The 27,061-nt window shown below is 43.1% G+C and overlaps 1 protein-coding gene across 1 annotated transcript in view; it reads left to right on the top strand.

The window, feature by feature from the left end:
• Positions 1-2,723: 2,723 nt before the first annotated feature.
• The window catches only part of GLIPR1 (GLI pathogenesis related 1), a 38,656-nt gene continuing 14,318 nt past the window's right edge, over positions 2,724-27,061 (top strand). The window contains exons 1-2 of the mRNA XM_068970321.1: positions 2,724-2,987; positions 3,809-4,054. Coding sequence (XP_068826422.1) covers positions 2,796-2,987; positions 3,809-4,054 — 438 coding nt within the window. The 5' untranslated portion in view covers positions 2,724-2,795. The remainder of the gene's footprint in view (positions 2,988-3,808; positions 4,055-27,061) is intronic.

The following is a 27,061-nucleotide window of genomic DNA, read 5'->3' on the forward strand; positions in this document are numbered from 1 at the left end:
GAGGATGATATGGAGCATGAAATTTTAAAGAGTACCCCAGAGTTTTTGCAAGCAAGTGGTTTATGTTTGTAAAATTAGCTCCTTGATCTGATTTAATCCATAAAGGAATGCCACAGTGAGGAATAACCTCAGTTATGAATGTCTTTACCACATGTAAGTCAAATAGGATTCAGTCCATCCCTGAAACATGCAGACAGCAGGAAAATAGTGAGAATAGCCTAAAGCTGGGGGAAACCCATAAAATTCATTTGAACTGTCCCAAAGGGGAAGTGGCCTTGGAGGATTTCCTGGGGTATCCCAGGAATTTCTCAGAAGTGTGGGGAGGTTTACAAGGAGTGCACAGGGAAATAATTTGATCAGAAATTTTATGGATGCCGAGGCAAAACCAGCTTTCTTGTTCCTTATCTCTCCCCCATCTGCACATTTATCTCACTTGATGGGATATCAGTCAAAAGATTAAAGGAGAGGAGGCTACAGAAAGTCCATTTAGCCTGATGTATCCATCTGGTCATTTTTTGGCACCCTTTTGTGTTCATTTGTCTTCTTCAGATTTTGGGACATTTGCTTAATGGTTGATAATATCAGTCAAGAATAAAAGCAAATGGGGACACTTTACACCCTCTCGGTGTCATGCTGAGAGCTTTGTACTTTTTTCTCTAAAATAAATCCTATTCGCTTGCTACTGTGAAAAAAATAAAAGAATAAAAGCAATGAACCTATGGTTGTTGTGGGGGAAGGGTCGGGGGAAGGGATAATTAGGGAGTTTGGGATGGACATGTACATGCTACGGAATTTAAAATGGATAATCAGCAAGGTCCTACTCTATAGCACAGGGAACTCTGCTCAGTATTATGTGGCAGCCTGGATGGGAGCGGGGTTTGGGGGAGAATGGACGCACGGCCAGGTCTTCCCCCGTGGCTCATTGGTAAAGCCTGCCAACGGAGGAGACTTGCAGGAGACAAGGGTTCGATCCCTGGGTCAGGAAGATCCCCTGGAGGAGGAAATGGCTACCCACTCCAGTATTCTCGCCTGGAAAATTCCATGGACAGAGGAACTTGGCGGTAAGAGTCCATGGGGTTGCAGAGAGTTGGACACAATGGAGCACACATACCCTCTGTCTGAAGTAAGGACTTCAGTTGTTCCGTGTGATTTAAATGGTCAAGTCCGTTTGCTGTCCACCTGAAATTATCACAGCATTAATAGTTAATCAGCTATTACTCCAATATAAAATTAAAACTCTTTAAAATAAAATATTTTTTAAATTGGGTAGAGAAGGAATAAGGGTGTCCATTTGCAGCTTGATGTTTAGCAACCCCTTTAGCCTGATCATTTTCTTAAAGATATAGCACTTCCTTGGTATGAGCTGAACCATGAACAGTGGCAGTTTTAGAAGGGAGATGGTATCTTATAATAAGGAAGCCATCATATGGCCATTACCAGTAGGAGTATAGCTACAGAGGTTAAGAATTCACGGGATTTCCAAATGTGCCAAGAGGACGACTTGTCCAAAAGCACATCTGGAGTCTGTGAATAGCGGCCATCTTCCCTTCTGCTGGGGTACAAGCTCCAGGAAGAGCTATGAGTTCAGCAGCCTGGGCCGATTTTTACTGTGGCTAAAGAAGAAGCCTCAGGAGTCTCAGAGGAGAAACTGTGGCATCACCAATTAGTATGTTTCCCCAGAAATCTCATTAACAGTCACCATCACAAAATAGAAGTCAGTCTGGGTTATCTAAAGGGGTGTCTGGGAGAGCAACTTGTGGCTTTGAGACCATTTCTGCAGCTGCAAAGCAACGTGGGGTAGAGCAGGACTCCCTATCATCAGGGAGGGGTAGGGAAGTCGCTGAATTCAAAAGTATTAGCAACCATGTGAGAGGATGAAAGATCCAGCTCGTGAGGGATCTGTCATCATGCGGAGAGGTGTTACATCCGGTGAGCTTAGCGACTAACTGACCCCACCCGGGGAGCATGGAGATGAAGAGGGGAGCCTAGCATATGAGTACTGGCTTTGTCAATCAAGGCAGCGGCTGTGCTCTGCATGTAAGCAAGAGAGCACACTTGACACCACAGGATCTGATTGCATGAGAAACAAGCTTTAGGTTGTGTGTGAGAGACAAACATTGCCCTAGCATGCCTGCAGCAGTCCCACTCTTTTCATGACAATATATACATTGGATTGGCCAAGAAGTTTGTTTGGGTTTAGCAAGGGCTGCAAAAGTAGGAATCCATTGGCAGCTGTAGTAGCCAGCTGCCTCTAAAAATTTACACAACTTTTTTTTTTTTTTCATTTGGTGGGGGAGGATCGACAAAATCAACTCATTCCCATCACATTCACCACTGTGAATGAATTCTAGGTCCAGTGATGATGTTTACCAGATATTCTAACCACACTGTGCTGATTTGACTCCAAAAAAATGTTTTTAAGTATTTTGCAAGACATTTAATGAAATAAGAGTTATGTTTTTCCGCCAGAACCTCTTTAAAAATTGAGACTATTATTTCTGGAGATTCCAGAATTTCCTTTGGAAACATTCCCCAACTCAAATGAAAGTCTGGTGTAGTCTCTTAAAAATCCATGTTGCAATAGGTGCTCTGTCACTGAGAATCACCGAAAAGACGGGGTTAAGGGCACAAAATGAGCCACAAACCATATATGGAGAAACCCTTTTCTTCAAACTTGTGATGAACTCATGTTTTGCTTTCCGTTTTCTCAAAGCTGAAGTCGGTTGTGCTTTGTAAAGCTTACTCACCCACCCTCAGAACCTACGGTGCTTCTGGATTCCAGCCCCTGGGGCACCATGTCAGACAGTCTGAGCACGCGAGTCACATTTGCTGTGACAGCCTGGATGCTCTCCGTGGTCTCCAGTTCTTCCTCTCCAGCAAATACTTTGCCAGATATCAAAAACGAAGATTTTATCAAAGACTGTGTTCAAATGCACAAGAAGTTCCGATCATCAGTGACTCCAGCAGCCAGTGATATGCTGTACATGGTAAGAAAACTTCAGTGCTTGAGGCGGAAGTCAGTCAAAAACAAGGGATGTGGATTGATTTGGGTGGTGAATCCTTGGTAACCCCGTGATCATTTTCTTCTGTGATGAAAGTGTGCAGTAATTTCACCATCTGCGATCAAAGCAAACCCAGCTTTGCTCTGCCTACTCAATTCTTGTTATAAGCAAGTTCAGCTAGTATGTTTCACTTCTCTTTTAGGGCACTTCCTTTCCTCGGGTCTCAGGTGGAATTTAGTTCTCTCTCTCTCTTTCTCTCTCTCTCTCTCTTTTTTTTTTTTGGTCTGTTAATTTTTATGAGGTTTTGTTGTTTCATTGTTCAACTTTTTTTGTTATTGCTGGCAGAGTGCTGGCTTTCTCGGAGGGCAGCAGGGGATCCAGGGGAAAGGCTAGGATTTTAATCAGGCTTGAGTTTAAATCCTGGGTCTGTGGTTTTGGCCTGGTTTTTAACCTCTTGGAGCCTGTTAGTAGAGGAGCTATTTGGGGTATGAAAATTGCAGAAACTATGTGAAACCAGCCTTATGTTATTTTGCAACATAATTGGCCTTGAGTGAAATGTTGGTCTGTGTCACTCTCTTTGATTCTAAATTCCTTGATACCAGATTATCATGTCTCCCACGAACCCTAGTGAAAAAGACTATAACACAATCTCCCACAAGTGGAGGAACTCCGCCCATATGGTCCTTCGCCTTTCCCGCCGGGGCGCCTCGCCTCCCACGCAAATTCCCGCTTTGCGTGCGCCGGTTGCAGCGCTGTATGACGAGTTGCACGCTTGACCCTCCTACTGTTTCCATTTATTTCTGCAGACGTGGGACCCACTACTGGCTCAGATTGCAAAAGCATGGGCAAGCCATTGTGAGTTTGCACACAACAAACGGTTGAAACCACCCTACAAGCTGCACCCAAATTTCACTTCACTGGGAGAAAACCTCTGGACTGGGTCTCTATCCATTTTTTCTGTGTCTTCAGCCATCACAGACTGGTACGATGAAGTCAAATACTATGAATTCAATTCTCGGAAATGCAACAAAGTCTGTGGCCATTACACTCAGGTACGTATCTGACTTATATTCTCTAGAAATGGTCATCTCATGGGTGAAGGGAAAACTGGAATCTGGTGTGAAGAAAATAGAGTACGCTAGTGTCCCCATCGGAGGAGGCGATGGCACCCTACTCCAGCACTCTTGCCCGGAAAATCCCATGGACAGAGAAGCCTGGTAGGCTGCAGTCCATGGGGTCGCGAAGAGTCGGGCACGACTGACCGACTTCACTTTCACTTTTCACTTTCACGCATTAGAGAAGGAAAAGGCAACCCACTCCAGTGTTCTTGCCTGGAGAATCCCAGGGACGGGGGAGCCTGGTGGGCTGCCGTCTATAAGGTCGCACAGAGTCGGACACGACTGAAGCGACTTAGCAGCAGCAAGCAGTGTCCCCATAAATATGAGAGAGTAGGGATGACAGGCTTTCTTCAAAAATAAATAAATGGAATAGAGTTCAATACCAGAGGAAATGGTGCTTGAAGAGTATATGACGTGGACAGACAAATGTGAGGCCCACCAATCTGGACAGCCTTTGATTAATTCTGATAACACCCTTCTGCCCGTGGTACTTTGTTCCATTGTGAACAATCAAAGGGCCTTATGAGTGAGTAGATTTATTTCCAGGCCCAGGTGTCACAGTGGTAAAAGAATCTGCCTGCCAATGCCAGAAACACAAGAGATATGGATTCGATCCTTGGGTCGGGAAGATCCCCTGGAGGAGGAAATGGCAACCAGCTCTAGTTTTCTTGCCTCAGAAATGCCCATGGATACGGGAGCCTGATGGACTGCATACAGCCCATGGGGTTTCAAAGAGTCAGACACGACCGAACAACCGAGCACACGTGAACCAGTCCTCTAGGAAATTTGAGGCATCTGTTCCGGGACTACAAAATTAGGAGAAGTAAGCCTCGCAGACAGAAACATCAACAAGAACTGGCTCTTCTCATCCTCTTAGTCTTTCAAACATGGACTAAACATCTATGATGTAAAGAGGAAGAAGAAACCCCACAGTGCCAGCCTCAGTGGAAAGACCAACATAAAAACTTGTACAGACAACCCTGCAGCTATCCTGCCCGCAAATCTACAGTCTAAGTCTCAATAGCTACATGCAAAGTCTCCCAATGAGATTGTTTTTAAAAAATTCAAGCTGTTTTTGGCTTCCTAATCCTAACTCACATTTGCAGCGTGATGGAAACAAATCCCTAGGAAGCATCTTCTGCAGTCTTCTAATATTCTGCCTCCATATACTGGCCACATCTTGTTTATTTACTTTTATTTCCTATCAGTCCTTGTCAAATAACTAAAGGCAGTGAACCTATGTATGACTGATTTTAATGTAGAAAGAAATTGTTGAAATGATGAAAGTGAAAGTGGCTCAGTTGTGTCCAACTCTTTGTGATCTCATGAACTATACAGTCCATGGAATTCTCCAGGCCAGAATACTGGAGTGGGTAGCCTTTCCCTTTCCCAGGGGATCTTTCCAACCCAGGGATCAAACCCAGGTCTCCCACATTGTAGGCGGATTCTTTACCAGCTGAGCCACAAAGGGAAGCCCAAGAATACTGGCGTGGGTAGCCTATCCCTTCTCTAGAGGATCTTTCTCAGACAAAAATCAAAGCAGCATCTCTTGCATTGTAGGCAGATTCTTTACCAACTGAGCTATCAGGGAAATAATGTCTGAGAGCAAAACATTTCTAACAAGCCAGTGAAGGTGGAAGAGTAGGTGTTTCTGTTTTTCTATTTCCATATTTTTTGGCTGTGCTGGGCCGTAGTTGCAGCGTGCAGGATCTTCTCTCTTCATTGCAGCATGTGAACTCTTAGCTGTGGCCTGTAGGGTCTAGTTCTCTGACCAGAGATCAGGACCCCAACCTCCTGCGTTGGGAGCATGGAAACTTAGCCACTAGGCCACCAGGAAAATCTGAAGGTGTTTTTAAAGAGCAAAATATTCATAGAAAAAGTCTCAATATATTTCAGTCGTAAAAAGATTCTGATTGCACTGGTCTCGTTATAGGTGAAACACATTTGGCACAGTTACAGGCAATTGTTTTGATGAAAGGGAAAGGGCTGATTTCAGTGAAATCTTCATCTGAAGTTTACTGTCATCAAGGAGGCGCTATCAAATCATCGGTAGCCTTGGTCTCTTTCTTGGAAATATAAATAAGATCACCTCTAGACTAAATCATTAATTTTGGTTTATGTTAACCAATAAATTTAACCAGAAAATAAATTTCACTGGATTCCCACAAATCCCTAAAGGACAAGAAAACTAGATCCAGATTGCCTACAGGGTTATGTGGTGCTATTATGCATCAGGGTGTTAATCTCCAGAAATCATTGTCAGTTTGAAGGTGCTGACTCTCAGTATTTAAGCTTCTCCCCTATACCAGGTACTTTGTAAAGTATAGGTCATGTTTTAGGTCAGACTCCTAAACAGAGCCTGATATAACAGTTTATTTGCGAGATTTTATCAGAGTACAATCACAGAGAAGTGGGAGGGAGGAGAAATGGGGAGCATGGCAGGAAATGAGGGCCACAGCTGGGGATGGCCCCCTAGCCCTTGTTGTTCTCATTCAGTCGCTCAGTCGTGTCTGACTCTTTGCGACCCCATGAACTGCAGCATGCCAGCCTTCCCTGTCCTTCAGTATCTCCCAGAGCTTGCTCAGACTCATATCCATTGAGTCGGTGATGCCATCCAACCATCTCATCCTCTGCCGCCTCCTTCTCCTCCTGCCCTCAATCTTTCCCAGCATCAGAGTCTTTTCCAATGAGTCATTTCCTAGCCCTTAGGAGTTGACTTTCTTTAGGAAAAGACCTGTGTAAGTGGATGTGTTACAGCATAAGACTAGTGCAGCTCAAAGAAGCTGACAGTATGCTATGCAAGCGATGGGGACAGAGCAGCTTACTTGGCCAAAGGGAAATATGGAGACATAGGACTTGTTCACATAGCAGGAGATATATGCGTTGGTTCTGAAACTGAATGAGACTGTCAAATGAAAAAGAATGCAAAGAGAATGACAGGCAAAATTAACAAGATAAAGAAGCTGTACAGTGTGCACAAATGAACTTAGTATTTCAGAAGAATGGCAAGCAACCTAGACCATCAAATACATAATGATTCAAAGACTGTTAAATTGACAAGACTCCTAAAGTTTGCAGGTTAAGAGACAACTTCATGTCCATCATTCTAGGAAGACAGTACAGGAGGAAACTTCATTATACATCACAGAGAACTGAGATTTCAGAGATGGCCCTCCCCAGATGAACTGAACTTAATTATAAATTTTCCTCTTGTAGCTAGGAGGGAAAAGGAGGGCTAGTATTTGGGACATAAAACAGTTCCTAAATCCACTTCTGGGTAGAAAGGTAGCAGAGCCCAAACTGAGTGATCCTAACCTGCTCTTTTAAAGAGACGACTACAGTCTACGCCCACCTCAGATGATGGAGAGGCAGTCCAGGGCCCCCCTGGGTCTGGAAAGATGCAGCACCGCAACTACTGTTTTAAGTGAATACATAAAATATATAACCTTTTGAGGTATGTAGCTCTCTGCATTTAAGATCTCATCCAACTCTCACTATACACTTCTAAGTGATGCTGTTATCCATAGATGAATAAACAGGCTCAGACAGATCAAGAAGTTGTTATCCCAGTGCCATTTAGCTAGTAAGAGGAGGAGTCGGGAGTCAGATATGATATGCTGCAAAGATTTAATAATATAATGTGTGTAACAGACTTTATTTTGGGGGGCTCCAAAATCACTGCAGATGGTGATTGCAGCCGTGAAATTAAAAGACGCTTACTCCTTGGAAGAAAAGTTATGACCAACCTAGAGAGCATATTCAAAAGCAGAGACATTCCTTTGCCAACAAAGGTCTGTCTAGTCAAGGCTATGGTTTTTCCAGTGGTCATGTATGGATGTGAGAGTTGGAATGTGAAGTAAGCTGAGCGCCAAAGAATTGATGCTTTTGAACTGTGGTGTTGGAGAAGACTCTTGAGAGTCCCTTGGACTGCAAGGAGATCCAACCAGTCCATTCTAAAGGAGATCAATCCTGGGTGTTCTTTGGAAGGACTGATGCTAAAGCTGAAGCTCCAGTACTTTGGCCACTTCATGCGAAAAGTTGACTCATTGGAAAAGATTCTGATGCTGGGAGGAATTGGGGGTAGGAGGAGAAGGGGACGACAGAGGATGAGATCACTGACTCGATGGACATGAGTTTGAGTGAACTCCTGGAGTTGGTGATGGACAGGGAGGCCTGGCGTGCTGCAATTCATGGGGTTGCAAAGAGTCGGGGACATGACTGAGTGACTGAACTGAACTGAACTGAACTGAAATTACCTAGTAAAGTACTATTATTTAGTAGTCATTGAACAAAGTTTAGATTTGTTCCATGAGTTATTTTTCCACCAATTATATTGGAAGAAGGCTCTGACAGCTTGGTCAAAGACTTCCTGTTTTTATCCTTGCAAGAAACCTTGCTAGGGTGTTCGGGATTACTCAGTTGCCATTTTAAAATCATGCTGGAAATGACCTTGTGTGGGTAACTTTTTAACTTTCCACTTAGCCTCATCTGTTAGATTTTGGTTGGTGGGCAGTGGTTGTATAGAGTAAAGATAATAGATAAAGATTCATTATTACTTCATGAAAGTGTGCTATTTCTGGACATGGTAACAATTTAGTTCTGTCTTCACTAGAGATAAATTTGAGCTGTGGAAGAATTTGGCTAGATTCATATGGAAGATTATTCAAATTAGATATTTTGTTGCCAACAGATTTGCTCTATAAAGTTTTGGAATGCTGCTGCTGCTAAGTCACTTCGGTTGTGTCCGACTCTGTGCGACCCCATAGATGGCAGCCCACCAGGCTCCCCCGTCCCTGGGATTCTCCAGGCAAGAACACTGGAGTGGGTTGCCATTTCCTTCTCCAATGCATGAAAGTGAAAAGTGAAAGTGAAGTTGCTCAGTCGTGTCCGACTCTTAGCGACTCCATGGACTGCAGCCCACCAGGCTCCTCTATCCATGGGATTTTCCAGGCCAGAGTACTGGAGTGGGGTGCCAGTTTCGGAATAGTTTGACTTAAATAGCTGGGAAGGCAGCAGCTCAGGTTTGATAGTTCTAACAGTGTCCACTAGAAGGCACTATTGATCTCATTTCTGGTTTTATTCCACCCACCCCACCCCCCAACACACACGCCTTTAAATTTTAATTTTTACACCCTTGAAGAACTGATGGAAAGTATGATGTCTCAGTTTGTCTGGCTGATTTTATATATGTTGTATATTATTGATAATAAGTCAGATGAACTGAGAACTGAAAGGAGAAGGTAAAAGGGAGCTGTCAAGAAGAAAGCGACATGCCTGCTCTCGCTTGGTTGAGTTCCCCAGATGCAATGTTTTTGTTAAGCATAAGTTCCTAATTCTGCTAAAAAGGAACACACTCCGGAAGCATCTAGCTTAGGGCATGGACCGTCTTAGTACTTCGTGGTCAAGTACGTGGAATTAGGTTCCACCCCTCATCTGTAAAAACTGGGGCAATACCTATTTATTGATTTGTTATGTGATTAAACATGATGTCATGTGCTGAACACTATCATGGCACTAGGGAGATGCTCAATGTGTAGCTCTTATTTTTCAATTTTTGTTTAGCATATTAAAAGAAATGAAAACATGCAACCAGAATCTGCCTGATAAAAAATTTTTCAAAAGTTTTAAAGCAAAAGAAAATTAGTCAAAAGAAAATAAAACATGAACATTTGCTGAGAGCTTATGTTTCAGAAGCTGTTTCAAGTGCTTTCTTCTAAGCCCATTTAAGTCACAATAAGCCTATTGAGTACCTTTTTTATCCTATTTAACAGACAAGGAAGCTGGGGTCTAGGTCACACACTGAGTGGCTGAGCTGGAATATGAACTTGGTCTTTGTAGTCCTAGAGCCTACAAAGTTGCACCCCAAACCTGAATGCCCATGAAGCTATTAAAAAGAGACCAACATGAATGGATAAATAAACCTGATATATTCATGCAGTAAGCATTACTCAGCAATGAAAAGGAGAGTGACTGCTCGTGAATTGAACAACATAATGGATTTCAAATGCTTGTACTTAGTGAAAAGAGTCAGACTGAAAAGTCTACATTTAAACTGGTTCCATTTATATAATATTGTGCAAAAAGCAAACTACAGAAAACAGGTTAGTGATTGCCTGGGAGTAGGGGTAAGAACTGACCACAAAGGCACATAAGAGAGCTTTGGGGGAAATGTTCTAGATCTTGAATATGGAAGCAGATACACAATTGCACACTTTTGTCAAAATTCATAGAGCAATGCACCTAAAAAGATGTCTTCTACGTTACCTACAACCTGACTTAGAGACCAACGGGCTTCCCAGGTGGCATTAATGGTGAAGAACCCGCCTGCCAATAATAACAAAACAAACAAAATAGCATATAGCATTACAGGTGTGGGAGGGAGGAATACAAAGATTAAGACTACTCAAGATACAGCACTATGAAGAAGTGCTCAAAGACAAAAGGATAACAACATAAAACGCGAGACTCAGGTGATAGTTCATACAACATTGCCAGTTAGCGTGAAATAAGAATTCCCCTGAGGAACTTGTTAAAATAAGCTTTTTCTAAAAAACTTTATTTTTATTGGAGTACTGTTGCTGTTCAGTTGCTCAGTCCTGACTCTTTGCAACCCCATGGACTGTAGCATGCCAGGCTTCCCTGTCCTTCACTATCTATCTCCCGGAGTTAGCTCAAACTCATGCCCATTAAATCGGTGATGCCATTCAGCCATCTCATCCTCTGTCGTTCCCTTCTCCTCCTGCCTTCACTCTTGCCCAGCATCAGGGTCTTTTCTAATGAATCAGCTCTTCACATCAGGTGGCCAAAGTATTGGAGATTCAGCTTCAGCATCAGTCCTTCCAATGAATATTCAGGACTGATTTCCTTTAGGATTGACTAGTTTGATCTCCTTGCAGTCCAAGGGACTCTCAAGAGTCTTCTCCAACACCACAGTTCAAAAGCATCAATTGTTTGGTTCTCAGCCTTCTTTGTGGTTTAGCTCTCACATCCTACATCCATACATGACCACTGGAAAAACCATATCTTTGACTATATGGACCTTTATCAGCAAAGCGATGTCTCTGGTTTGTAATAGCTTTTCTTCCAAGAAGCAAGCATCTTTTAATTTCATGGCTGCCATCACCATCTGCAGTGATTTTGGAGCCCAAGAAAATCAAGTCTCTCACTGTTTCCATTGTTTCCCCGTCTATTTGCCATGAAGTGATAGGACCAGATGCCATGATCTTGGTTTTTGGAACATTGAGTTCTAAGCCAGCTTTTTCACTCTCCTCTTTCACCTTCGTCAAGAGGCTCTTTAGTTACACTGCAATAGGGTGGTGTCATCTACATATCTGAGGTTATTACGATACTTCTCCCTGCAGTCTTGATTCCAGTTTGTGCTTCATCCAGTCCAAAATTTCCCATGAACTACTCTATGTAAAAGTTAAATAAGCAGGGTGACAATATACAGCCTTGACATACTCCTTTCCCAATTTTGAACCAGTCCATTGTTCCATGTTCAGTTCTAACTGTTGCTTCTTGACCTGCATACAGCTTTCTCAGGAGGCAGGTAAGGTGATCTGATATTCTCCTCTCTTTAAGAATTTCCCACAATTTGTTGTGATCCACACAGTCAAAGGCTTTAGCGTAGTCAATGAAGCAGAAGTAGATGTTTTTCTGGAATTCCTTTGCTTTTTCTATGATCCAACAGCTGTTGGCAATTTGATCTCTAGTTCCTCTGCTTTGTCTAAATCCATCTTGAACATGTGGAAGTTTTTGGTTCACATACTGTTGAAGCCTAGCTTAAAGGGTTTTAAGCATGATCTTGCTAGCATGTGAAATGAGTGCAATTGTGTGATAGTCTAAACATTCTTTGGCATTGCCCTTCTTTGAGACTGGAATGTAAACTGACCTTTTCCAATCCTGTAGCCACTGCTGAGTTTTCAAAATTTGCTGGCATGTTGAGTGCAGCACTTTAACAGCATCATTAGAGTATAGCTGATTAAAAATATTATGATAGTTTTAGGTGACAGCAAAGGAACTCAGCCAGACATATACATGTATCCATTCTTCCCCAAACTCCCCTCCTAATTACAAGTTTTTTAGGCTGAATAATACTCCAGATTGTGTGTATATATACACCTCGTTTTCCTTAAGGAAATGCTATCATTTGCAACAACATGGATAGATCTAGACGGTATTGTGCTAAGGAAAATAAGTCAGAGAGAGAGAAACACCATATGATCTCACTCATATGTGGGATCTAAAAAAATAAACACTTAGAAGCACAAAACAGATTGGCGGTTGCCAAAGGGGGCAGGTAGGTGAAATGGGTGAATGTGGTCAAAACTTTTAGTTATAAATTAAGTCCTGGGGATGTAATGGGTAGCATGGTGGCTACACTTTACAATCCTGTATTGTGTATTTGAAAGTTGTTAAAAAGAATATGAGAAACACAGTCACCAGCCCAAAACCAAGGGATGGACTCGGAGACACGAAGCACAGCAAAAGCAAAACTAATGATGGTATCGCAAGATCGGTGTCTGGTGGGCAGACACACCCGGGACAGTTACAGCAAGCGCTTTTATTCCCTGGAGCATAAATGCTTCCCCCAGTTCCTCACTGGCTGAGTACTATGGGGTTACAATCTTCCCAGACTTCACTACTTCTCATAGCATATTCTTTCTTCTCCCTTCCCATCCTAAGTTCACATTTCTCAACTAGGACTTTAGTTTATCCCTTCCCAAACATCCTGTTAGCTTAGAGACTCTCCAGTCGTAAGCTGTTAGGCAAGGCTAGCTTGCCAGTAATTTTTCAAGACAAAATTAGCTAGCTCTGACTGGAAAACCGTTTTTTAATAATTTTCCACCCAAGGCCAGCTACTTTGTTCTGAAAATGGACCACTTCAAGTTCCATTTCTTACAGAGACTGTATCTTAAAAGTTCTCATCACAAGAAAAGAAGTTGTAAACATGTGTAGTAATAGGTATTAACAAGACACCGTGGTGACCATTTTGCAATATATACAAATACTGAATCATTATGCTGTACATGGGAAACTAATATAATTTTAGGTCAGTTACAGCTCAATTTAAAAAAATCAGATGTCAAGGACAATTCCAGAGACTCTCATGCAGTAGAATTGAGATGGGCCCAGAAATCTGCATTTTAAACAAAGCACTCAAAGAGAAGTCAATTTGAGATGTAGTGATGGAAATGAAGAAATTTTAAAAGTAAATTCAAAAATAATTGAGAAATTAAAGTACAAGAATCAATCCTGAAAATGAATGGCTAGGTGCTCTCAGGAAGAGAGAGAGGCTTAATTCATTTGATTACCTGGAGTTCCCTGCAAGGGATTCTAGGGTGAGAGGTGGGAAGGGGAACGCCTCACTTGGATCTGGGAGCAGTGAGGGGTCGTCTTTCACCAAAGCAGAGCACTGCTCCTCTGGGAGAGCAGAACCTGCCTCCCCAGCTCCTCCCTAGTTGTCACACAAAGAGAAGGCGGAATGCAAAGTGCCTTCCGCCACCTCCTACTCCATCAATAGGGGAAGCCTTGTGACTCAGCTGGTAAAGCGTCTGCCTGCAATGTGGGAGACCTGGGTTCGAAAGGCTACCCACTCCAGTATTCTGGCCTGGAGAATTCCATGGACTGTATAGTCCATTGAGTCGCAAAAAGTCAGACACAACTGAGCGACTTTCACTTCACTTCACTCCATCAGTAAGCCTTGGAGAAGCTCAGTCTCCATTCCAATTCTTTTCCCTCATGCTATACTCTCTCCCCAGAGAGCTGATCTTAAATGATTGTTTTTCTTTTCTTTTTTTTAAAGTAAATTTGGCCTTTTCCTGGGTCAAACCGGCACACTGGCACACTGGCCTCGGTTCTGTGAATCTTTCCCACCTCAGGGTTGGTTCCCCAAGGGTGCCCTCTGCTGGGAGACTTCTCCTTGCTCCCAGGCCAGCTCACTTCTGCATCAGCCTCACTCAGGCAGAGCAGAGTCCCTGCTACAAACTCCTGAAGCACCCTCTGCTTCCTCTTCACAGACCTCAAAACCTGTGTGCAATGGTTTCTGGACTGCTGCTCTCCACATTTAGTGAAGGCACACACTGGTTCCAGGGCTTCACCTTTCTAACCCCCCTATTTGGCACAACTAGTCCCAGAATTTGGAGAAGGAAATGCCAATCCACTCTGGTACTCTTGACTGGAAAATCCCATGGACCAGTCTGTGGGGTCGAAAAGAGTTGGACACGACTGAGCGACTTCACTTTCACTCTCAGTCCCAGAATTTATATACATACACATATATATATTATAGAGAGAGAGTTGGTGTTTTATATATATGTATGTAACCAAGAAGGGTTAATTTTAAATGTACACTGGATCTGCTTCTGTGACTTTGACCCTTTTTTGTTATTATAAACATACATCATGGCCCAACTCAGGGAGATAACCTGAGCTGCCCACCTGGGAAGGACTGTAAGAAAGGGAAAGAACACATTCCCCTGCCGAGGCTTGGCATTCTAGCGGACATTTGCAAGGACTGAACAGTCTTTTTACTTTGTTTCCTCACCTCCGCCCTATCTCTGATGTATAAAAGAACCTGGCAACCAGGCTCTGACAAGATAGTTATTTTGAGATGCTCCCCTGCCATCTTCTGGGTCAGCCAGCATCCCAGTTAAAGTTTCTTCATTGCCTCGACCCCTCGGATTCATTAGCCTGTCAGGGCAAGCAGAGCGAGCTTGAATGAGGTAAAATTTAGCTGAGCCAGCCAGGAGCCTTGCTGCTCATAGCTAGCCGGCCCTGATCAGGGAATACTGGGGCAAGACCCAGCAGCTGCTGAGACCATTTGTCCTGAGGTTCTTTCCTTCAAGTGTCCCTAAAGTGGCACTGGCTACCTCCAGGCACTTGACCATTGAGACAAGGGACCCACAAATTTCTATAGAGTCCATGGACTCAATTTGCCTACCCAAATCGATAGCTGGTTCAGCTGGTTCACTTGTTTTGTGTGCCCTTTTGTGTTATGAACTGACAAGCTCAATTTTGGAGGGTAAGTTGCTCCAGTGTGCACACGAGAAACGTTTTTCCCCCTCAAAGTGGGCTCTTCCTTTGCAGGACAAGCCTGTATGGTTGGGGTACCCTGTTGGAGAGGGTAAGTATTGTTGGACTCTACCCTGACCTGGTTCATTTAGAGAACTAGTTCTTGTGGGGCAAGACCACCCTAGTTGGAATTAGCTCATTTGTTTTGTAGGGTAAATTTATTTATCTGATTTGGGAATCAGTTCAGTTGGAACCGGTTCATTGGGGAGCTAGTTCTTGTGAGGGTGGGCAGCCTAGCTGGAGTTAGTTCCTTTGTTTTGTGAGGTAAACTTATTTACCTAATTGGGGAAGTCGGTTCATCTGTGCAACGATGCTGAAACTTGTGCTATTTTTGTTGGAATTCATCTGCGTCTTTTGTGTTTTTGAGTTATAAAGTATATAAAAATGGGAAATATTTCATCTGTCCCGAAGGAAAGATCTTTGGGGTCCATATTAAATATGTTAAGATCAGAACAATGGCCCCTGAATGGCTCACAATTAAGCAGTCTGGTGGTCAGAAGCACTTTACAAAGGAGAGGAACACTCATATTGAATAGGCCCAGGGGCTCTCTTGGACTTGAGGCATCCAATATTAATTTCCTCTACAGGAGCCCCAGGTAACTTTGATAGTGGGGGACAAGGTGATTGACTCTCTAAAAGAAACTACTCTCTTTTGTAAGTTAAACGCGCAATAACCTTTTCCCCAGAACAGCGTGATATCAAGGTTCTACCACGACCTTTTTGACCAGTCTGGGGTACATTGGCTCCAATTTGGTGTGTTCTCCCTAGAAGGAAAACTGCATTTATAAGGTGCTTTGGGGAAGGTCACTGGTCTAATGGGACTGTGAGGTCATGTTAATATGACTTTCCAGCTTATTCTGGTTACTTCGGTAATGTGCAAACATCTGGTATGTTTCCTCTAAGGCTTCCTTTACAGTTTTCTCATTTCTTTCTCCTCAAACCCACTGTGAACAGCTGAGCGGCTGTGGGAACAACTGAGGAGCCGTGGGCAGGCTTATTCTCTTGCTGTTGTTCAGTCGCTCACTTGTGTCCAACTCTTTGTGACCCCGTGGACTGCAGCACTCCAGGCTTCCTTGTCCTTCACCATCTGTTGGAACCTGGTGAAGCTCATGCCTCGACTCATGTCCATTGAATGGGTGATGCCGTCTTGTCCTGTGTTGTCTCCTGATCCTGCCTTCATAAGGGTTTTCCCAAAGAGTCTGCTTTTCACATCAAGTGGCCAAATACTGGAGCTATAGCTTCAGCATCATTTGTGTTTTGGTGTTATAAGTGTTATAAAGTTTATAAAAATGGGAAATATTTCATTTCAATTGCCCTGCTTCATTGGAAGATCTTTGGGGTCCACATTAGATATATTAAGATCAGAAGAACAACGGCCCCTGAAAGGCTCACAATTAAGCAATCTTCCCCAAAGATCCTTCCAATGATTATTCCAGGCTGATTTCCTTTAGGATTGACTGGTTTTATCTCCTTGTAGTCCAGGGGACTCTCAAGAGGCTTCTCCAATGCCACAGTTGATCACACCATCGTGGTTATATGGGTCATTGAGATCTTTACGGTATAGTTCTGCTTATTCTTGCCACCTCTTCTTAATATCTTCTGCTTCTGTTAGGTCCATCCTTTATTGAGCCCATCTTTGCATGACATGTTCCCTTGGTATCTCTAATTTTCTTGAATAAATCTCACGCCTTTCCCCATTCTATTATATTCTTCTCCCTCTTTGTGTTGTTCACTTACAAAGATTTACTTATCTCTCCTTGTAATCTTTGGAACTCTGCATTCAGATGGATATTTCCTTCCTTTTCTCCTTTGCATTTCACGTCTCTTCTTTACTCAGATATTTGTAAGGCCTCCTCAGATAATCATTTTGCCTTTCTTTTTTCTTGGGGATGGTTTTAATCACTGCTTCCTATACAGTGTTATGAACCTCTATCCTCAGTTCTTCAGGCAGTCTGTCTATCAGATCTAATCCCGTGATTCTAGTCGTCACTTCTGCTGTATAATTATAAAGGATTTGATTTGGGTCATACCTGAATGTCCTAGTTGTTTTCCCTTTCTTCAGTTGAAGTCTGAATTTTCAAAAAGGAGTTATGGTCTGAGCCACAGTCAGCTTCCAGTCTTTTTTTTTACTGACTTTATAGAGTTTCTCCATCTTTGGCTGCAAAGAATATAATCAATCTGATTTCAGTATTGACCATCTGGTGATGTCTATGTGTACAGTCATGTCTTACCTTGTTGGAAGAGTGTGTTTGCTATGACCAGTGTGTTCTCTTGGCGAAACTCTGTTAGCCTTTGCCCTGCTTCATCTTATACTCCAAGGCCAAACTTGGCTGTTACTCCAGAAATCTCTTGATTTCCTACTTTTACATTCCAGTTCCCTAGGATGAAAAGGACATTCTTTTTTGGTGTTAGTTCTAGAAGTTCTCATAGATTTTCTTCAGTTCAGTCACTCAGTCATGTCCGACTCTTTGCGACCCCATGAATCGCAGAATGCCAGGCCTCCCTGTCCATCACCAACTCCCAGAATTCACCCAGACCCACGTCCATCGAGTCAGTGATGCCATCCAGCCATCTCATCCTCGGTCGTCCCCTTCTCCTCCTGCCCCCAATCCCTCCCAGCATCAAAGTCTTTTCCAATGAGTCAACTCTTGCATGAGGTGGCCAAAGTACTGGAGTTTCAGCTTTAGCATCATTCCTTCCATAGAAATCCCAGGACTGATCTCCTTTAGAATGGACTGGTTGGATCTCCTTGTGGTCCAAGGGACTCTCAAGAATCTTCTCCAACACCACAGTTCAAAAGCATCAATTCTTCAGCACTCAGGTTTCTTCACAGTCCAACTCTCACATCCATACATGACCACAGGAAAAACCATAGCCTTGACTAGACGGACCTTAGTCGGCAAAGTAATGTCTCTGCTTTTGAATATGCTATCTAAGTTGGTCATAACTTTTCTTCCAAGGAATAAGCGCCTTTTAATTTCATGGCTGCAGTCACCATCTGCAGTGATCTTGGAGCCCCCCAAAATAAAGTCTGACACTGTTTCCACTGTTTCCCCATCTATTTCCCATGAAGTGATGGGACCGGATGCCATGATCTTCATTTTCTGAATGTTGAGTTTTAAGCCAACTTTTTCACTCACCTCTTTCACTTTCATCAAGAGGCTTTTAGTTCCTCTTCGCTTTCTGCCCTGGTGGCTCAGAGGTTAAAGCGTCTGCCTGGAATGCAGGAGACCCGGGTTCGATCCCTGGGTTGGGAAGACACGCTGGAGAAGGAAATGGCAACCCACTCCGGTACTCTTGGCTGGAGAATTCCATGGAGGGAGGAGCCTGGTAGGCTACAGTCCATGGGGTCACAAAGAGTCAGACACTGAGTGACTTCACTTTCATTTTCTGCCATAAGGGTGGTGTCATCTGTGTTATGCACCGAGCCCGTATCTCCGAACCACCGAGAGAAAGCAAGTCCTCCACAGTAATGCAAAAAGGCAGGAAGGGAGTTTATTTCTAGCGCGCTAGGGTCCGAGTCTCATCCGACACAGCGGAATCTGACAGGGACCCCAAACAAAGGGATATGGCGCTTTATAAACAGTCAGTTCTTTGTCTCAGTTACAGGAGTAGCTGGCGTTACATGATTGGCTAGACAGAATGAGCACATGTCCTGTCTCTTTCTGGTCGGTGTGTACGGGAAGTCTTCCTAATTTGGTCAAGGAATGCTGTTTTTTCTTCCCAGCTAACAGGAAACATGACTCAGGTCCCTGGTGCTATGCACCTCACTGAGCCGTCCGGCCTGCCTGACAATCGGCATATCTGAGGTTATTGATATTTCTCCCGGCAATCTTGATTCCAGCTTGTGCTTTTTCCAGCCCAGCGTTTCTCATGATGTACCCTGCATATAAGTTAAATAAGTAGGGTGACAATATACAGCCGTGACGTACTCCTTTTCCTATTTGGAACCAGTCTGTTGTTCCATGTCCAGTTCTAACTGTTGCTTCCTGACCTGCATATAGGTTTCTCAAGAGGCAGGTCAGGTTGCCTGGTATTCCCATTTCTTTCAGAATTTTCCACAGTTTATTGTGATCCACACAGTCAAAGGCTTTGGCATACTCAATAAAGCAGAAATAAATGTTTTTCTGGAACTCTCTTGCTTTTTCCATGATCCAGCGGATGTTGGCAATTTGATCTCTGGTTCCTCTGCCTTTTCTAAAACCAGCTTGAACATCTGGAAGTTCATGGTTCACATATTGCTGAAGCCTGGCTTGGAGAAATTTGAGCATTACTTTACTAGCGTGTGAGATGAGTACAATTGTGCAGTAGTTTGAGCATTCTTTGGCATTGCCTTTCTTTGGGATTGGAATGAAAACTGACCTTTTCCTGTTCTGTGGCCACTGCTGAGTTTTCCCAATTTGATGGCGTATTAAGTGCAGCACTTTCACAGCATCATCTTTCAGGATTTGAAACAGCTCAAATGGAATTCCATCACCTCCACCAGCTTTGTTTGTAGTGATGCTTCCTAAGGCCCACTTGTCTTCACATTCCAGGATGTCTGGCTCTAGGTGAGTGATCACACCATTGTGATTATCTTGGTCTAAGGTTTTCTTAGAACCATTCAACTTTAGCTTCTTTGGGATTAGAGGTTGGGGCATAGACTTGGATTACTCTGATGGTGAATGCTTTGCCTTGGAAATGAACTGAGATCATTCTGTTGTTTTTGAGATTGCACCCAAATATTGCATTTCGGACTCTTTTTTGATTTTGAGAGCTAACCCATTTCTTCTAAGGGATTCTTACCCACAGTAGTAGATATAATGGTCATCTGAATTAAATTTGCCCATTTGCATCCATTTTAGTTCACTGATTGCTAAAATGTTGATGCTCACTCTTGCCATCTCCTGTTTGACCACTTCCAATTTACCCTGATTCATGGACCTAACATCCCAGGTTTCTATGCAATATTGTTCTTTGCAGCATCTGACTTGACTTTACTTCCATCACCAGTCACAACCACAACTGGGCATTGTTTTTGCTTTGGCTCCATCTCTTCATTCTTTCTTGAGTTATTTCTGTACTCTTCTCCAGTAGCATATTTAGCACCTCCCAGCCTGGGAGGTCATTATTCAGTGTTATATCTTTTTGCCTTTTCATACTGTTCATGGGGTTCTCAAGGCAAGAATTCTGAAATGGTTTGCCGTTCCATTGTCTAGTTGACTACATTTTGCAGAAGTCTCCACCATGACCTGTCCATCTTGGGTGGCCCTACATGGCATGGCTCATAGTTTCATTGAGTTAGACAAGGCTGTGGTCCGTGTGATCAGTTTGGTTAATTTTCTGTGATTGTGGTTTTCATTCTATCTGCCCTCTGATGGATGAGGATAAGAGGCTTGTACTTACCCTCTTGAGGATACTGGGTATGGGGAAAACTGGATCTTGCTCTGGTGGGCAAGGTCATGCTCAGTAAATCTTTAATCCAGTTTTTGTGCTGATGGGTGGGACTGTGTTTGCTGCCTGTGGTTTGGCCTGAGGCGAAGGTATGGTAGGGGTAATGGCGACCTCCTCCAAAAGGGCTTATGCCAGCATGCCATGCCCTCCAGGACTGCTGCAGTTAATGTCCCTGACCCTGAGACTAGATCAACCCATGACCCCGCTGGAGACTCCTGGACACTCACAGGCAGGTCTGACTCAGTCTTGTGGGGGTCCCTGCTCCTTTCTCCTGGGTCCTGGTGCACACAAGGTTTTGTTTGTGCCCTCCAAGAGTCTCTGTTTCCCCAGTCCTGTGGAAGTTCTGGAATCAAATCCCACTGGCCTTCAAAGTCAGATTCCCTGGGGATTCTCAGTCCCTTTGTCAGATCCCCAGATTGGGGAGTCTGTTGTGGGCCCTAGAACTTTCGCAACGCTAGGAGAACTTCTTTGGTGCAATTGTTCTCCAGTCTGTGGGTTGCCTGCTCAGCGGCTCTATAGTGGGGTGAATGGCAACCTCTTCCCAGAGAACTTAAGCTGTGCACTGTGCCTCCCAAGACTGCTGCTGCCAGAGCCCCCGTCCCTGAAGGCAGGCCACCACACGAGCCGCAGGGCAGCAGCGCTTGCTCCCTGCGTGTCTCAAAGGCCCACAGCCCCCCGTGCCATCTTGGCAGGAGGGAGCGCTCCTTGCCTCTCCTCCCTGGCTGCTTGGATCACAGGGCAGACCCCTCAGTCTGTCTTCCCCCTGTCTCCTGTTCCCTTGCCTCTTGCTCCCCTTGCCTCTTTGTCCAGATTGCTTTGCTGGAGCCTGGGTGTTGCCTCTGAGCCTTCCAGAGAGGCCTTCTCCCTCGGGCTAGAGGGAGGGGGGAAGCGTTCCAACAAGGGTAGATAGATGCGTCAGCCCTGCTTAGGAAGGCCACCCAATTCTTTGGGGAAAGGATGGAAAAACAAAACTGTCTTTGGTTTACAAATGTAGTCTTAACAGACCAGAAGAGTGATTCCAAAAATCCTTTCACCACTCCCCAAACCTTCCCTGTTCATCTTATGATGGAAGTGTTACTCACTAAGTCGTGTCTGACTCTTTGCAACCCTATGGACTGTGGTCTGCCAGGCTCCTCTGCCCATGCGGTTTTCCAGGCAAGAACACTGGAGTGGGTTGCCGTGCCCTTCTCCAGGGGATCTTCTTGACCCAGGGACCAAACTCTGCAGGCAGATTCTTCACCATCTGAGCCACCACAGAAACATCATCTTATGAAGTCTATAAATGTTAAACAAAGGGGAAACAAAATAACCCTAGAAAGAATTTGCCTGTATCTTTGAGAGGCAAATGTCCTCTCGGGTCTTCTCAGAAACCTTATTTCTACTGTCTTTTTAATGGAAATTTTAGAAAGGGTAAAATAATTTAGAAGTTGGCTTGTCCAAGGTAATTAAAAGTTGCTTTTCCTACAGATATTAATATTTAGCCATCTATCCAAGTGAGCCTGACTTGGTTCATCTGTGAGAACCCCAATTTTAATCCAACCTTGTTATAAACTAATGGGCTTTATATTACTGTACCTGACTCAGGATTGAAATAAGAACTGAGGCCTCACTGTATGTATATGCCTGTATGTGTCTTTGTTTTTGTTTTTTTTAGTCACATTGCCGTGGTTAATTTGAGTTACAGGTTCACGTTAACTGGGAAATATTTAATATTAAATTAGTACCTAGTATTAATGTTTAAGTTTGCTGATCTAATAATAATAATAGAGAGATGTCTTGAGTCATCAACATGTTAAATATAATGTTAAGTATAATACTTTCATTGTGCCTAGGTTTAACATAAATAAAATATATCTGTTAGAGATTTGTCAGCCAAAATATACCTCAGTGTGGAAAAAACTTTAAGAAAACTAAGATATGTGTTTTCAGTAGGCCTTTTGTGATCCCAGGAACGGCAGCATGCCAGGCTTCCCTGCCCTTCACTATCTCCCAGAGCTTGCTAAAACTCATGTCCATTAGATCAGTGATGCCATCCAACCATCTCATCCTCTGTCATCCCCTTCACCTGCCCTCAACCTTTCCCAGCATCAGGGTCTTTTCCAATGAGTTGGCTGTTTACGTCAGGTGGCCAAAGTATTGGAGCTTCAGCTTCAACATCAGTCCTTCCAATGAATATTCAGGACTGATTTTCTTTAGGATGGACTGGTTGGATCTCCTTGCAATCCAAGGGACTGTCAAGAGTCTTATCCAGCATGACATTCTGAAAGCATCAATTCTTCAGTGCTCCGCCTTCTTTATGGTCCAACTCCCACATCCATACATGACTACTGGAAAAATCATAGCTTTCACTATATGGATCTTTGTTGGCAAAGTGATGTCTCTGCTTTTTAATATGCAATTTAGGTTTGTCACAGCTTTTCTTCCAAGAAGAAAGCGTATTTTAATTGTGCAGCTGCAGTCACCATCTGCAGTGATTTTGGAGCCCAAGAAAATGAAATTTATCAAGTTTCCACTTTTTCCCCTCTGTTTTCCATGAAGTGATGGGACTGGATGCCTTGATCTTAGTTTTTTGAATGTTGAGCTTTAAGCCAACTTTTTCACTCTCCTCTTTCACTTTCATCAAGAGGCTTTTTAGTTCTTCTTCACTTTCTGCCATAAGGGTGGTGTCACCTGCATATCTAAGGTTGTTGCTGTTTCTTTTGCAATCTTATTTCCAGCTTGTGCTTCCTCCAGCCCTGCATTTCACGTGATGTACTCTGCTTATAAGTTAAATTAGCAGGGTGGCAGTACACAGCCTCAACATGCTCCTTTTGCAGTTTTGAACCCGCCCGTTGTTCCACGTGTGGTCCTCACTGCTGCTTCTTGACTGCGTGCAGGTTTCTCAGGAGGCAAATAAGGTGGTCTGATATTCCCATTTCTTTAATAATTTTCCACAGTCTGTTATGATGCACACAGTTAAAGGTTTTAACATAGTCAATGAAGCAGAAGTAGATGTTTTTTCTGGAATTGCCTTGCTTTTTCTATGATCCAGCAGATGTTGGCAACTTGATCCCTGGTCTCTGTGCCTTTTCTAAATTCAGCTTGTACATCTGGATCATCTTGGTTCATGTATTATTGAAGCCTGCTTAACAAATAAGTATTATCCAAGCCCCATTGTCAATTGATCAAATGTTTAACCATGACTTTTAAGTCTTATGTTATTAAGATACTTTTGTACTCTGATGATGTACACAAAGGGCTTCCTTATCAAGGAGATTCACAGGAAGGCTATAGAAATAATTCTAGCAGTTCCACATTAAAATGATGACTATTTGAGGATTCCCTCCCATACAGATTATAACAAAGGAGCCGTCCTGCCCCTGGCACCCCTAGACCAGGTATCCTGAGATTTTTGCTCCCTGACAGGCAGGGACACCATACTCAGGCTTGAAGCAATTACAGAAGGTAGATCTTCACCCTTCTGTTTCCCATAAAAATATGTGAATAAAATCTGAGGGGAGAAATGACACAGAAGGAAAGGGGACAGGGCACAATCTTTGAAAGAATCACATAACCCAAGGACATTACATAGTCTACATATAAGCAAATAGGTCCAGGATGGTGGACTCGTCAGTTCCCACTAGACCTTGAACCTCAATATACACTCTTACTCTTTGTAACACAATAGCAAGCTTAAGTGATACAACTGGGTGGAGGCCCAATTAAATGTAAAGAAACAGACCTATACGTTTCAGGATCTCTCTAGATATCTACAACTTAAAAATAAGTGATGAAAAAAAAAAAGTGATAAAAGGGTTTTGTACATGGTCAGTCAGGATTGACTATGGTTTAAAACAAGTTTGAGTAAATGAAACCATAAGCGAATATAAAATATAAATTGGCTTCTCTCTCTTAGACAAGTTTTCTGACAGTGCTAAACTGCCTTTTGACAACAGAGTTTAAGCTTATTTAATCTGTATTTGCCTTCAAAATATTTTATTGTTGCTTTGGTTCAGTTTCACAGTGACCCATGGTCCAGTTATATTTTAACATGTTACTTGCTGCTCCTTTGACAAGGCTTCCCAAATCAAATTATAATAAATTTGATAATAAAGTTATAATAAAGTTAGCTGAACTCCAGCTAACTTTGGGGGGCTTCAAAGGGGTCTCTGAGGGATCCAAAGGGAGATATTAAACTAATAGGTTCATATGGTATCTTCAACTAGAAGGGAAGTGTTATGAAATAAATAATAAGCTCTAAGTTATATTATATGGTAAATGGTACAGATATTCTAGAGAGTATATGGAATTCCTCAGAATTTGATATGTCCTGATAGAATATCATGAGCCATAATTGTAGTTATGAAGGTGCTCTAAGTCACAGCAGTAATCGGATTTAAACTTAACCTTCCTTGAAGTCTTGTTACTATACACAGTTATGGTTTCACTCTGATGCCTTTGTAAAAATGCCTCCTCTTCAAGAAAATTTATGAAAAGGACTTTCAGATAAATACAAGTTTCTGACTTTCAGAAAATAATACTGAACTGAATAAAAAATAAATAAATTGAAGTAATCTAATGAGAAACCGAATGACTTCATAAAGCTGTTAACAAAAGGGATTAGTTACATAGAACTGAGTAAACTGGTAATCTGGTTGTAATTTTTATGGTCTCTATCTCAAAGGATTACTGGTTTAAATGTGTTTTCCAGGTGTAAGAAAAAAACTTCTCCTTCAATTAATCATGACTTGCAATAAATAGTTTGGTAGATTATGCCTTTTGGAACATTTACTTTTTCTCTCTGCCTGGTTGATCCTGCCAGTAACATATATTGTCTCAAAGATTAAACTGTGCCTAGGTGTGCATGGCCAGTACAATGAAACTGCAGACAGCTCAATAAATCGGTTATGGTGGTTATTATAACTAGATTATAACCAGCTATACTAATCATTGGTTAAATCTGTTCTCTGTTTTCCAATCCTGCTTTGTGACTCTGTGCTGCCCTATGTCATCTGCCTTATATCCTATCTAATCTGTAAGATTGTGTCTCTTACAGTAACCAGTGTGTAAAGCAGGCCTCCAACAAAACTTCTATGACTAAGCACTTTTGAAGAAATAATGGTAATAGGGTGAAACTAGATATGGAAAGAAGCAACAGGAGAAAATATCTCCTGGATTATAGTTAGACACAACCCAGAGAATTTTAATTATTGATGGGGCCTGGTTCAAAACTTAACACCTAGAGTGACATATCAAGAATATTTTGACTGAACTGGGATGAGCCGCCCAATGCCATGGGACAAAAGTTGATCATGAAATGTTTCCCGGATAATGGTCACTCATGACCAAGAGGGGAAGACCTGAGAGATGCAGTCAGCGATTGCAGCCCTTTCATGGGAGCCAGGAAGCCCTGGGAAAGGGGAATGCCTGCCTCCTGGCAGTCCTGAGACGGCAGCCACTCCAACCACTCCCTGTGGTGAACCTCGAGGATACACTGCGAAAGCAGAATGACAGGCCCCAGGTAGCTAAGATGTACAAAATAGGATTTAATGAGCCCCGACTCTTCATCTTCCCATGCATAGCAAAGCACTAAATTTCCTAACTTGAGATGCCCTCTTACGTTTGAAGTTCAGTATTTCTAAGCGTACAGGCATAAAGTAGGCACTTTTCCGAGAGGAGCAGAGGAAGACAGGTCTCATCATTTAAAAACCCCAGCACCAAAGGGGGCCGTTTTGCTTGTCAGACGGGGGCACTCCCAGGAAGATCCATCTGACAAGCAAAACGGCCCCCTTCCTCCCCCAGGACTGCGGGGTGCACAGTGAAAGGCGGGAGTTGTAACCCAGAAGGCGAGTTCTATGTTTACACTGGGCCTGCTTCTGTGAGTCTCGCCCTGTTTTAGTTATTATAAACACACACCCTGGCCTGCCTCAGGGAGATCGCCTAAGCCAGCAGCCCGGGAAGGACTGTTGCTGCTCACTCCTGTCTGACTCTTTGTGACCCCTTGGACAGCTAGACCGCAAGGAAGGGAAACTAGCACGTTGCCCTGCCTGAGGCTCGCCATCCTAGGGGACGTTTGCAAGAACTGAATAGTCTTTTTACTTTGTCTCCTCACCTCCTCTATATCTCTGATCCATAAAAGAACCTGGCAACCAGGCCGTGACAAGATAGCTCTTTTGAGGGGCTAGCCTGCCATCTGCTCTCAGCTGGCTCCCCCATTAAAGTCTCTTCCTTGCCTCAACCCTTTATCTCTCGGATTCATTGGCCTGTTGTGTGGCAAGCAGAGTGAGGTACGACTGGTAACATATATATGTAAAAATAATTCCAAATGCAATTTGGTATCACTGTAAAAAGGAGTGCATTTAATTGCTAGCTTATCTCCAGTTACTAGATTTTTTAAATACTTCAGATACTTTCTTCTTTAGGTTTCTACTACAGCAAACAGTGTCAGGATAAGCT

Source organism: Capricornis sumatraensis, chromosome 4 (assembly GCF_032405125.1).
Source record: "Capricornis sumatraensis isolate serow.1 chromosome 4, serow.2, whole genome shotgun sequence".
Classification (NCBI taxonomy): domain Eukaryota; kingdom Metazoa; phylum Chordata; class Mammalia; order Artiodactyla; family Bovidae; genus Capricornis; species Capricornis sumatraensis.